A 14,433-nucleotide genomic window follows, 5' to 3' on the forward strand; every position below is an offset into this window, starting at 1 on the left:
GAGCCAACGCTGCGTGTGGGGCTGGCTGCTTTTGTGAGGCAGCGGCGGCAGCGACAGCAGCACCGGCGAATGGGGCGGGCCGACGAGAGGCGGACAGTGCGGGGCGTGGGAAGGCGGCGACGGCGGCCGCACCTGCGACGACTTCAGCCCGAGAAGCGTTAGCGAGCGCTGTCTTCATGGAGGTTCCTCCTCCCGCTTCTTCTGCGTGTGTCCCTCTGCCTTCCCCACAGGTGGCGGCGGAAGTGACGGTCAGTGTGGGGTGCTTGTCGTTGGGGGAAGATGGCGGCTGTGTCTGTGCTAGGCAGTGAAGAAGGTAAACAAATGCGAGAGGGAAGGGGAGAAGCAGGGACTGCCGGGTCGGGGGGAGGCGAAGGAGGGGAAGAGGATCCTTGCAGGGGGCCTTCCGAAGAGGCTTCACACTTGCAGGTTCTCACATAAGGAGGGGCGGATGGGGACGAGCACAACCCTGCTGTCTCCTTGTTCCTTACTTGAGCCTCACCGTGAAGCTCCCCTCCTCTTTCTCTGTGTTACGTAGAGCTCTTGCCCACTATACTCGGTTTCGGTGCCTTAAATTGCCATTGAAAGGTAGTTGAAGCTGCTGCTACCGTAGCAATCACCCCCCTTGTATTGCTCTCCGAGTTAAGTTAAACTCTTATCTCCAGTGGCCTTTCCTTCTTGACTTTTCCTTCATTACATGTACACCTAAATATTTCCCTAAATTACCTCCCCGCCTTCTTGGACTTGAGAAAACAGATTTATTTTAAAGGCTTCTTAGCAGTAAAGATACTTCTTTGGAGATTTGGAGACAGTAAAGATACTTAGGTACTTCATAGTGAGCACCCTTCACTGTCTGGTGTCATTTCTCGGGACTGGGTAAAGGTTGAATCCAGGTGATTTAAAATGGATCCTTGTGAATTCATATAGGATTTTTACATTGAAAAAAATCACCATAATGCTGTTTACCATATGTCTGTCAACAGCAGCACAAAAATGACTCATCTACATTTTTGTGTAGCTGCAGTTATGCAAAAACGTGGTGCAAAGCATGAATTCTCATGGATCTTTGTTATTTTTGAACTAGGTTATACTGAACTCATAATCAGATTACATATCGTGTCCATGGCCTCATAGTACAAAAATAACAGGCCCATGATTTTGTTGCAACTCCATGGCATGAAAATCTGGTTCCGAACTGAATCCTCAAAGTTTTTGTGTTGAGTCACCTGAAACCCATAGTCAAATCCCATATCATGTCCATGGCCACAGCAATGGATCCACAATTTTGTGGCAAGACTACGGCACAAAAACATGGTTCTGAACCCTAAAATCCTCAGGATTTTTGTGTTGGGTTACCGCATATTCACTGTTAAATCATATATCATGCGTATGGATACAGCTTGTACCACAATAATCACATATCCATGATTTTATGGCAGCACCATGGTGAAAACATGGTTCCAAACCATGGATTATCAAGATTTTCACACTGGGTCACCCCAAACTTACCATCAAATCACATATCATGATAATGGATGTAGCTTGTACCACAAAAATCATGGATCCACAATTTTTTGGCAACACCATGGCACAAAAATATGGCTCTGAACCTTTGATCCTCAGGATTTTTACACTGTGTCATCTGAAAATCACCATCAAATCACATATCATTTCTATGGCCACAGCTTGTACCACAATATTCACACATCCACTGCTTTCTTGGTCTTATATTAATTATCCAGCCAGCTATACTCCATGACAAGCACTTTCAATATAGAAATATGTTGAACACTTTGTTGCACTGGTGTAAAAATGTATTTCTGAATCAGGGGCCCACATTGTTCCTTAGACTTTTTATGACTGAACTCGCCATCAAATCATACATCATGTACATGACTTTAGAATGAACCATACAAAACCACAGTGCAATGCCAAGCTGCAAACACTTTATTAAATACATTTTCCCTAGCTATGCCTCTGCCCAGAGGGGAAGGCAGAAGGGCAGAAGCCCAGCTGGTGGGGGGGCAGGGGAGGGCGGGGCAGGGGAGTCTGCCGTCCCTGGCCTCGGAGAGCTGCCTTTATATAAGCACTGAGGCTGGGGGCAGGGCTTGGGGAGGCGTGGCCTGAACCTCCCCATAAAAAATCTATACCTACGTCCCTGGTAATGTGTGGCTTGATGAGACATTTTGAGAGGAAACAATGGCAATGAGTCGGATTAATTGCTCCCTGCACATTGCTTTTCTGCTCAGATTTACAACTTTTTTCATTAGAAACAAGTAGTTTCACATAATTTTCAGTTTTTCCATTAAAGCTGTCTACCCGGCCTTCCATGCTTGAGGGCAAACAAGCTTAATAGATAGGTTTATGAAGTGAGACTGGAATTGTACGGCCAGCTCTGTCAGGAGAGATCCTGGCAAATTCTTCTATCAGCTCAACCATACTGAATGATTTCAGTAAATAACCAAACTTTCCTTTACAGATATCCAGACTGGACTATTGTGACCTGCTCTTTGATTTGCTATTTTTAGAAAGTGTTATTGCAATGTGGCAAAGCCAAGAATCAGTAGAATCATGATTTCTGTGTTATCTCTTACTATGGTGATAAGTGATTTATGGTGAGTCTGGATTGAACCAACACTAGCATCCTTAGCACCCATGCTTTGGAACTATGGATTTGTCCCATGGCAACACCCCAAAGCAGTAATTTGGTGGTGAGTTTGGGGTGATCAAATGTGTAATTTTTGAGGGTCTGTGAGGATTGGTACCACAAAATTGTGGGTGCGTGATTTCTGTGGGGCTGCCTAAAGACTATGGTCTACACTACAGTATGGTGATGGTTTTATTTCACATCAATATAAAAATGATATACTTTCAAAAGGATCTTCACCTCGGATTCATGATTTTGTGCTTGAGACAGAAAAATGTTGATCATTCTTATAAGGTCATGCTAGAGGTGTGTGTGTGTAGTTTTTTGTGTTGTAAACAATTGTATTTAAAATAATTCTCTCTTTAAAAAAACTATTCTCATTAACTGGGGTGGGGGTGGGGGGGCTTCCTTAGCTGGCCAGAAATGTTAACTAACATAATTAAATGCTACAGCCCTAATAAGAATTAGATGTTTCTAAAAAGTCTTACAGTGTGATCTGGTGAGGGTGGGTGCTGAAACAGCTTCGGACAGTGATGGCGAACCTTTGGCACTCCAGATGTTATGGACTACAATTCCCATCAGCCCCTCCAGCATGGCCAATTGCTGCCAGGGGCTGATGGGAATTGTAGTCCATAACATCTGGAGTGCCAAAGGTTCACCACCAGGGCTTAGGAGGTGGTGTGACCCCAGCCCCGAGGGGCATTTACACTGGCACAAAGGCACTTATAACAATGTTGAGAGTTGCATAGGCACCAGCACAGCTCTTGGCACAGGAGCCAGCACTGAAGGGGGGCATTTCCAGGGGTGGAGCCAACTTTAGTCAACTTCCTGAGCCCTTTCTCCCAGGAATACCTGCATTCGCTGGTGTGGACTGCTGGCAGAATCAGTGGTCCAGCCCATTCTGCTGCATAGGCAACTTTTATGGGGAAGGGCCAGTGTCACTCTCGACTTGCTCACCGAGATGCTTACAGAAAGCTTCTTAAGAGGTGGCGCAACTGCACCATCCCTGGCTGGGCACAACTGCCTCCCCCTGAGGATTGCGCTGCAAAGAATGGCGCCACATACATATTTGTGTAACATGGTTTCTAAGATGTATATAACTTTGTACAAAGTACTGCTGAAGGGTAAGAAAGTAATGAATTATAAAGCAAAATTAAATGGTTGTAATATGCAGAATGAATAATTTATGTACAGAAGTTTGTAGAATGATTGGACTTTCAGTGGTACTATATTCAGAATTTTTTTCTTAGTATCCACTTAAAAAAACAAATTGTGTGGGCAGCTTGTAGGCATTCTTATTTGTTAAATATTTTGTATTATATTTTAAACATTTTAATCCTAAGGTTTATTTATGTAAAATATGTATTATCAGCATTTCTTCCCTGCAGAACTCACAGTGGCTTACAATATAAAATGACTATAAAATGCAGTAAGAACAATATGAATAAAACAATGGTAAAAACACAGAGAAGGTCACAATTTTTAAAAACTTCAATTAGGACTGCCATTAAGCAAAAACTACTGTATATACTCGTGTATAAGTTGACCCGCATATAAGTCGAGGCACCTAATTTTACCACAAAAAAACTGGGAAAACTTATTGACTTGCATATAAGTCGAGGGTGGGAAATGCAGCAGCTACTGGTAAATTTCAAAAATAAAAATAGATACCAATAAAATTACATTAATTGAGGCATCAGTAGGTTAAATGTTTTTGAATATTTATTTCAAAGAAAAACAGTAAACTAGCTCTGTAAGCCCTGATTCTCCCTTTAAATCCACTCAGAAGGTGGGGGGGGGGGACGTGATTTAAAGGGAGAATCTGGGGAAAATTTGAGGGTGCCTGTCAGGGGAGGAATGTTTATGTTAGCAGTACCAACATTTCAGAGTATCCTTAGGAGACCCTCCTGATGATACCACCCAGGTTTGGTGAAGTTTGGTTCAGGGGATCCAAAGTTATGGACCCGTAAAAGGGTAGCCCCATCTACTATTAGCTTCCATTGGAAACAGTGGGGGATGGGAGCACCCACTTTGGGGGTCCATAACTTTGGATCCCCTGAACCAAACATCACCAAACTTGGCTGGTATCAGCAAGAGATTATCCTGATGATACAACCCAGGTTTAGTGAAGTTTGGTTCAAGAGGTAAACTAGCTGTGTAAGTGGAAAAGAGGGTCAACAAAAACAATATGGTCTCAACAATAACTTTAAAGGTACAAAAACCTTAGCTCAATCAGCAACCAAGCTGAAACACAAGAGTTAAAATCCTCCCAAACTGGATTTTTTAGTCAGGGGAGGAATGTTTATGTTAGCAGTACCAACATTTCAGAGTATCTTTAGGAGACCCTCCTGATGATACCACCCAGGTTTGGTGAAGTTTGGTTCAAGGGGTCCAAAGTTATGGACCCTCAAAATGTAGCCCCATCCACTATTAGCTCCCATTGGAAACAATGGGGGGTGGGGCACTCCCTTTGGGGGTCCATAACTTTGGATCCCCTGAACCAAACTTTACCAAACTTGGGTGGTATCATTAGGAGAGTCTCTTGAAAGATCCCTGAAATTTTGGTGCCACTAGCCTAAAAACTGCACCCCCCGGTGGCCGACAAAGTAAAACCCCTAAAATATTTTTTAAAATAAACCTCACTCGCATATAAGTCGAGGGGGGCTTTTTCAGCACAAAAAATGTGCTGAAAAAGTTGACTTATATGCGAGTATATATGGTAAATCAGTCAAAGGCAGTCTGCTGCTTTCCTAAGTTTAACAGTGAAGTGGCCAGGTGCACCTCTCTGGGGAGGTTGTTCCATAATCCTGGAGGTGTCACTGAAAAGATCTTTTTGTTGTGCCCATCTGTCAAACTTCTTTAATCAGACAATCAGGAAGGCCTCTCTCGGTGATCCTAATTCATGGGCAGAAACAAATGGGAAAAGATGGTCCTTCAGGTGCCATGGTCCCAAGCCATGTAGGGCTTGAAATGACAAAACAAACGCCTTGAATTGGGCTTAGGAGCAGATCAGTAGTCAGTGTAATTGGTGTAGTATCTGGGTCGTACGTGCCCGGTAGCTGGCCCTGACCTGCAGTCTAGTGGCAATATTCTTCACTAGCTATTGTGTACAATTTATTAAAAATTCCAGAGCCTCAGCAGCCAGTATTCTGGCACAAAGTGAAATCAAAGCATGGATGGCACAAAATATTGAACTTTGTGGAAAGAAGCGCTTGTAGCATCCAGAAATGCACCTGTGCTTAAATAATACAAGTTGTGTGTGTTATGATGATGTATATTTACTCTTCATGTAACTTTCTCATTGGCAGATATTTTGGTTCTTGATAACTGGCAGCACTATATCTTTAAATATAATGTTAGATGCACTGGACTACAAAAGTGAGTTGGGAGAACAAATCTTTTTTATGCTCTCCTGCCAGGTGCAGCTCAATTTACTATCACCCAAAATACTGGTCTTGGGAGATTCTGGTACTTTCAGGAATAGTGTGAAGTGCAATATGAGGGTCTTCAATGGGAGGAGAGAATTGGCAAAATAGTTCCTCCTGCTTGTCTCAGAAGGCTCCCTCCCCTTTGTGGGATACATTCATAATACATTGGAAGAATGTATTAGAATCAAATCATTTCATGTTATATATTTCTATATTATTTTAATGTATAGGTGCATGCACTCAATTTTAGCTCAAGATCTTTGCTTATTGGGAAGCATAGCTAGTAAAATGGAACAAATTTCAGGAAATTATTGTATAAAATAAGATCAAAGAACCTCAGGCAACAGTTGTTTAGAATACATTCCATTTTAAATGTACAGTGTTAGATTTCCTTTACATTTCTGTCATATGAGATTGACCTGGTTTGCAATATACAATCTTAGATCATTTTGTTTTACTGGAGAATTACAAATGCTCTTGTCAGTTACATTTTAGGAGATATTATACGTGACTAGTCTTGTGTCTGCAGTTGAAATGCATGAAAGTGATTGTTTGCTAGAACCCAGAGTACACTAGTTAGAGCTGAATGTTGGTAAGAACATAAGAACATAAGAACAAGCCAGCTGGATCAGACCAAAGTCCATCTAGTCCAGCTCTCTGCTACTCGCAGTGGCCCACCAGGTGCCTTTGGGAGCTCACATGTAGGATGTGAACGCAATGGCCTTCTGCGGCTGTTGCTCCCGATCACCTGGTCTGTTAAGGCATTTGCAATCTCAGATCAAAGAGGATCAAGATTGGTAGCCATAAATCGACTTCTCCTCCATAAATCTGTCCAAGCCCCTTTTAAAGCTATACAGGTTAGTGGCCATCACCACCTCATGTGGCAGCATATTCCAAACACCAATCACACGTTGCGTGAAGAAGTGTTTCCTTTTATTAGTCCTAATTCTTCCCCCCAGCATTTTCAATGAATGCCCCCTGGTTCTAGTATTGTGAGAAAGAGAGAAAAATTTCTCTCTGTCAGGGCATTCTTCAACCCCATGCATAATTTTTTTTTATAGACCCCAATCATATCCCCCCCAGTCAGCCTCCTCTCCAAACTAAAGAGTCCCAAACGCTGCAGCCTCTCCTCATAGGGAAGGTGCTCCAGTCCCTCAATCATCCTTGTTGCCCTTCTCTGCACTTTTTCTATCTCCTCAATATGCGGCGACCAGAACTGGACACAAGTACTCCAAGTGCGGTCGCGACCACTGTTTTATATAAGGGCATGACAATCTTTGCAGTTTTATTACCAATTCCTTTTCTAATGATCCCCAGCATAGAGTTTCCACTTCTTTTCACAGCTGCCATGCATTGAGTTGACATTCCTATGGAACTATCAACTAAGACGCTTAAATCCCTATCCTGGTCAGACTGATAGCACTGACCCCTGTAGCGTGTATGTGAAGTTTGGATTTTTTTTTGCCCCTGTGTGCATCACTCTTACATTTTGCTACATTGAACTGCATTTGCCATTTCTGGAGCCCACTCACCTAATTTATCAAGGTCCGCTTGGAGCTCTTCGCAATCCTTTGTGGTTCTCACCACCCTACATAATTTGGTATCATCTGCAAACTTGGCCACCACGCTACCCACCCCTACTTCCAGGTCATTTATGAATAGGTTAAAGAGCACTGGTCCCAAAACGGATCCTTGGGGGACACCACTCCCGACATCTCTCCATTGTGAGAACTTCCCATTTACACCCACTCTTTGTTTCCTGTTTCTCAACCAGTTTTTAATCCATAGGAGGACTTCCCCTCTTATTCCTTCATTGCTGAGTTTTCTCAACAGTCTCTGGTGAGGAACTTTGTCAAAAGCTAATGATTTTAGCAGAGCTGGTATGATAGAATGGTTGAATGTTACATGAAAACCAACGGAACCTAGGCTTATATCTCCTCTCATGACCTAACTACATATTACAGTGATATGCCTTTTACTTTATTCTTTCTGAGTAAGTTGTGGAGCAGATCTTGCTAGGGAGAACAGCAATCCAGAAGGCTGATACAGAAATAATTTAGTATTACCTTTAACCATGGTTAAGGATTTTGAAAGGATCTGCTTCTGTACTCTTTTTTTCTTGTCTCATAAATTCTTTATATCCTTTCTCCAGCCATGTTCTTAGCATTAACTACAAATTCTCTGTTGACATATTTGTTGAAACCAACTTCAAACTATGATTTCATATTCTGTTAACAGTAAACAAGTGACATATGTCCATGCACAAGTTGGACTTATGTTTTCAATGAAGTAGCTAGACTCCATCATCTGCTCACTCTATATTTTAAAAGAGATTTTAAGAGAGATCCATCTAAAAGTTTAAAAGAGATCAATCTAAAATGTGGAATATTTTAAGATAAACTATAAATAATTTTCAGAATGTCAGAATTGTTGTCAGAACCTCCAGATTAGCTTTTCATCTCTTTCCATCCATTTAGATTAAATGACCAAAATAATTGTACTTATAAAATATAACCATTCAGAGAGAAGGGAAGTTGGATGTTTAATTGCTGCTGAGTTTCTCATGTGCTACTCTTGCAAAACTGAATTAGTTCTTCCCTTTCTTTAAATGATGTAAGCTACTTATAAGGAGAGTAGTGAGAGCTGCTTCAGAATTGAGTTTCCATTCTTGCTTCATGACTTGCTGTGCCCCAGTGCAGAACTTTTTGAATGAGTCTACTTGGGAGTCCACCCCATCTACCTCAAGATTCCATCACCAAAGAAGAAAAAATATTTACCACCCCGCTTAAAGGCAGCAAAAATGTTATGTGGTTGAGCTTTTGCTGCTGCCTCCTACCTCAACTCAACCTATTACTGTGGTTCTTGGTGAGACCTTGGAGCTTAAAAATGTCATTTTAGAACTTGTTGCAAGTAGCTTATAAGGACCACCTCTCTACCTTAAAAGCAAACTGTTAATATTTATACTATTTAGCTAAATGCTACTTAACACTTGTGTTACAATATGATGACCTTTTAAAGTTGCTGTGTTTATACTTCATGAATTCTTAGCAATTATGATGTTTTGTATTTTCACTTTTTTTCAGGTGATTCATGGCAGGGGACGTGGAAGGCTTTAGTTCCTCCATCCATGACACCAGCGTCTCTGCTGGGTTCAGAACACTGTATGAGGAGGGATTGCTTCTTGACGTCACCCTGGTTATTGAGGATCATCAGTTTCAGGCTCATAAAGCATTGCTTGCAACCCAAAGTGATTACTTCCGAATTATGTTCACAGCTGATATGAGAGAGCGGGATCAGGACAAAATCCACTTGAAAGGTCTAACAGCTACAGGCTTCAGCCATGTTCTCCAGTTTATGTACTATGGAACCATTGAACTGAGCATGACCACTGTTCATGAGATCCTACAGGCTGCTATGTACGTCCAGCTTATTGAGGTGGTGAAGTTCTGCTGCTCCTTTCTTTTAGCAAAAATCTGCTTGGAAAACTGTGCAGAAATTATGAGGCTCTTAGATGACTTTGGTGTAAACATCGAGGGAGTCAGAGAAAAGCTGGACTCCTTTTTGTTAGAGAATTTTGTGCCACTCATGGCCAGACCCGACTTCTTGTCCTATCTGAGCTTTGAAAAGCTCATGACATACTTGGATAATGATCGTCTGAGCAGGTTCCCAGAAATAGAACTCTACGAGGCTGTTCAGGCTTGGTTGCGGCATGATAGAAGACGCTGGAGGCATACCGACACCATCATTCAGAACATCAGGTTTTGTTTGATGACACCATCCAGTGTTTTTGAAAAGGTTGGTGCTTTTGAAAGCAATAGTTAGAATTCATCATTGCAGTTAGGGCAGCATGCTGTTCATCTGTCATAAGTAAAATTTCCAGAATTAGGAGGAGGGAAAATTGGACCATTGAAGTCTTCATTGTCTGAAACAAAGTGCCATCTAGCTTTTAAAACAATCCCCCCAAATGCAAACTAGCAGGATTTACAGCCAGGAAACAGGTAGGTTTGCAGCTTTTTTTTTGCTTGTCAGTGATATAGAAAACATGTGTTACTTTTCTCAAATATTTATCCCATCCTACCTCCATTAATGATTAATGGTGGTGTGGGTTTTCTGGAAAGATTAATTGAAACATTTCCTGTTTCTTGTATATTTTGATTTAGCATATTTATTTCGACTTACATTTAGCAAACAAATTTAAAAATAATTCCATGTTAATTTTATGCTCTCCCAGCAACAAAAGCTTGAATTGAAATATTTTGATGAAGGGGGAAAAAAATCAAATGAAGTTTAAATGTTCAAATATATTAAAAGTTCGATGTGGAAATTTTTATTGCAATAAAAATTGTAAAAATAACATAATGTACTTCCCTTACATTGTTGAAAATTAAGGGAAAAAACCCTGAGGGCAGTAAAATTATTAACACTAACTTTAGCACACCCCAAAGAACTAGGCATGTTATAGCATAGACATGGGTGTCCAGTTTTTATTTCAACAGGACTTATCTCTTCCATGAATACTACTAGGGACCCCCAGAGCCACTCTCTGTAGCATTAATTGGTAGTTCCATATCAGATTTGTGTAATATGAGTTTTATCATGTGAAATGAGACTCATATTAATAAGAATTTTGGCATTATTTTCTTTTGTCCTGCACAGCCAATAATTCTAATTTTAAAATATCGGTATTGCATTTATTTATTCATTCATTCCCCCTTGCCTGGGAAATCATGTGGTGTTGCCGTAAGTCAGTTGTGACTTGATAACAACAACAAAACAACAAAATCTCCCTTTAAAAATCAGTGAAATACCCATGTATTTTTCACACAATTTCTAGGGTAATCACCTGAAAACATTAATTACAACTTTGAAACTACCCAGTTTGCCCAATATTGTATTAAGAATGTCATCCATTCATTGTTCGTTTTATGAAGTGATGAACTTTTAGAAATGGAAAATTTTCTACAGAAAAATAAAGCAGAAGAAATTTTTTTGATCCATGTTTATGGTTCTTACCCCCCTCCCCCTTCCTCTCTAGATAACCTGTGAGGTTGGTTGGGCTGAGATATGACGGGTCCAGAGTTACTGACAGTGCAGTCCTAAGAAGAATTCATTGGATTTAATGCGGTCCTAAATAAAATTACACTTTTTGTAATCTACTCGATGTCTTCCCTCACAAAAGTGAAGACATGACATGGAGAACCCGTTTTGCTTCATTAGGTCATTCCTTCACCTTCCTTCTTATTGCTGAAGTTTGGGGATGCTGCCCTTTGTAAGGAGACAGGGCACCAGAAGGAATTCCTTAAGAGGGCAAGGTTCTTAGGAGGGAGCAGGGTGGGAGGTTTTGTCAGTATAGAGTTCAGTTACTGAATCAGCCAAGCAAAGGCAAATTTCTAGTCTGTGATACTTTAAGAGGATACTTGAAGAGTCAGGCAAGACTTAATACTATAGAGCCAATGGCCTCAAGGAGTGTGCACAAGAGGAAGCAGGGAGAAGTAAAAGGTTAGGCAAAAAACAGGGCATGATGTGCTATGTTTCACATATAGAGGTAGAAGGCAGGAAGAAGAAATGATAAAGGAGGAAAAGTGAATGTATCATGAACTGAGAAATCTCAAGGACAAGAGAAGCTGTGTCATAAGTGACCAGGGTTCTTCCCTGTCTTAAGTCCTGTTAGACACATAAAAGAGTTCGTATGATACTTCCAAGTAAATACATTGGGGGAGGAATTTGCGAAAACTGTAATTCATTTCTGTGTGACATGATAGCATCTTTCCCACTGTTCAAAAGCCCATTTTAAAAATTATAAATGGGGAAAATACCACTTGTGAGAGTGAGTTTGGGGAATGTCTCTTCGTGACTAGAACTGAACAAGGCTCTACTGAGTTAACAACCTGAGTTTTAAAAAGGTGTTTTCTCAAAAGACAAAAGGAAGCAAATTACTTCTCAATTTTATTTTCCTCTGACAGTTTCACATGGTCTGTGTTATTTTGTGCACAGAGTTCTGTGTTAAGCAGATGTTAATTTAAAATATCCCTTTGTGTAATCAAATGTAATCCTGCATTTATTTTTCACCTTCTCTGATTTCTCAATTTTCATGACGTAGATAGGGTTATGTCTATAATAGAGCCATGTGAGGTAAAGGTGTCGTACTCATTTGACATTTTCCCTTAGTATATATGGGAATAAAATAGTTGTTAAAAACAACACGCAGAATGCTTAAGTTAATATACTTCTTCATAAAAGTGTACATTTGCAGAAACTTTGTTGGTGTGGTGGATCTTAAAAATTAGATTTCTAAATTAGGCTTTCGAAGGTAATCCTTATCCATATATTTGCTTAAAATACATTTATCTAGTTTAGACTTCTGTGCTATGTACTCATAGCATGAAATAACAAAAGCTTTTAAAAATTAATAACTAAGAGTGATGAATATATTTTCTACCACTAGCCCTAATGCCTTATTTCTTGATTTTTTAAATACTGAATAAATGTGTTTGTATTTTCACTGTTGTGTACTGTAGTCATTGGTTACAAACATTTGGTTTGATGTATCTTTTAATGTTCTTTTTGATTTTCATGCATGGCATTTTGCGTTTTTTGGTAACCTTAGTCACTTTTTATGTTAGATATGTTCCTTCATTTTCTCATCTTTATTTTAAAATTTTTTCAAAGATATTATTTGTCTTGGTTTTTTGATCCAAAAAACATTGTTTTGCCATCAGCTCACACATTGGTCTCTTAAGGAGGTCCCAATATAGAAGCATTTCTGTTCATGTGCTGGTCTCACAAAGTAGGGGGGTCCAATCTAGGCAACATTTATTGGAGAATACATGTTTCCTGTTTATTTCACTATTGTTTCTCTCTTAGTGCCTGCTGCTTCCACTCCAATCCCAACTTCTAATGACATTTGGGTTCAGCTTCTAGATATTTTCTTCTCCTTCTGAATACTTTGTTTGCCTTTGTATGCCTGTGGTTTTATGAATGTTGTCATGGGAGCATTGATGGTGCCTCTATGTGGGATTTAAAAAGAAAGGGGTGATTAGAGACGTCAGCCAGAAAGTGCTAAAAGCTTGGATTCTTTGGGGTAATAGGTTATGCAATGAATTGTGTACCAATTCTCTTAATAATTGCTTGTGGTGGCCTCTAAGAGCAGGAAATCTGTGCTGACTTCGGTTTACTTTGTTTTGTCTTCATGTACTGTACCTGGCCTAGTCCCCCTGATTTAGAATGATGTATGTATAGAAGTTACTTTCATGCACTAATTACTTTCCAGTTTACATCACACATGCACAGTTGGATTGTTAACTGGGATGAAAAACCCCACGTTCATCACCCAAAGCTGTGTGCAGTGATTCCCGCTAATGTGGGTCAGTGTATGAATCTTCTATCAATGATCAGTGTAATCAGGTTTGGCAGTCCTGATTATTGGAGAGTGGGCTCAATTTCTCCCAACAGGTGATTATTATTTCCAGAAAGCTAACTGGGTCAAGGGAGACACTATGCTGCCTAATCATGGTTAAATCAGGAATACTCCACAGTCTTATGCATTTTCCCCCTTCTCTTTTCAGTTCACAGCTAACTTGTTATTAGGGTTTTCATTAACCATATTTTGTACAAACCTTATTTCTTGTTCTGTACTTTGGTTGCAAGCTGAGATTGGAGCAGTCCATGAAGGGTTACTATAGTAAGAAGGAGGGGTGGGGGCTGAAGCCATCTGTAAGTTATAATGGTTCTTATTAATCAGATTTTGGTTGTTGTAAATTGTTTTAATTGTTTTTATGGCTAATGTTGGACAGCACCCTGAGCCCTTCGGGGGAGGGCGGTATAGAAATTTGATGAAATAAATAAATAATGATAAATAATGTAATAGTAGCTAATCAATGAGCCTTTGCCTATTTCCAGTTCAGAAGATGCATATGTGCAGACATATATAACCTGTGTATAGAGTTGTGCATCATAAACATTGATTTAAGCAGATACCTGCAAGCCATGGAAGTAAACCAGCTAGTAAACACATGTATCAATATTCCAGCAGTTAGTATTAGTACTGGTCAGGAGAAAGATGGACATATCTGAGCCCTTCGGGGGTAGGGTGGTTTAACAAATCGAATAAATAAATAAATAAATATAAATAAATATAAATATTTTAAATTTTTCTGGAAATTGCAGTTAGTGACAATAGAATAAAAATGGAACCCTATTATCTTAATATCTAAAGGTTTTTAATGTTTACTATAGAACTACATATTTCATTTGGTTTAAATAATCAGATTAATCAGCTAAAGCTTTCAGTTTATTAACTGGTGGGAGATAACTTGACTTCACAGCAGCAAACTTTAATTACTAGTGCTGTGAATCAAGAAC

General features: G+C 40.0%; 1 protein-coding gene across 2 annotated transcripts in view; it reads left to right on the forward strand.

Moving 5' to 3' along the window:
- KLHL15 (kelch like family member 15) overlaps positions 1-14,433 on the forward strand; it is a 27,772-nt gene continuing 13,339 nt past the window's right edge. Inside the window, exons 1-2 of one of the 2 annotated variants that reach the window (XM_048493411.1) lie at positions 1-313; positions 9,156-9,867. In XM_048493411.1, coding sequence (XP_048349368.1) covers positions 9,163-9,867 — 705 coding nt within the window. In that variant the 5' untranslated portion in view covers positions 1-313; positions 9,156-9,162. The remainder of the gene's footprint in view (positions 314-9,155; positions 9,868-14,433) is intronic. The other variant, XM_048493412.1, reaches the window with a different exon arrangement.

This window comes from Sphaerodactylus townsendi, linkage group LG04, assembly GCF_021028975.2.
Source record: "Sphaerodactylus townsendi isolate TG3544 linkage group LG04, MPM_Stown_v2.3, whole genome shotgun sequence".
Classification (NCBI taxonomy): Eukaryota; Metazoa; Chordata; class Lepidosauria; order Squamata; family Sphaerodactylidae; genus Sphaerodactylus; species Sphaerodactylus townsendi.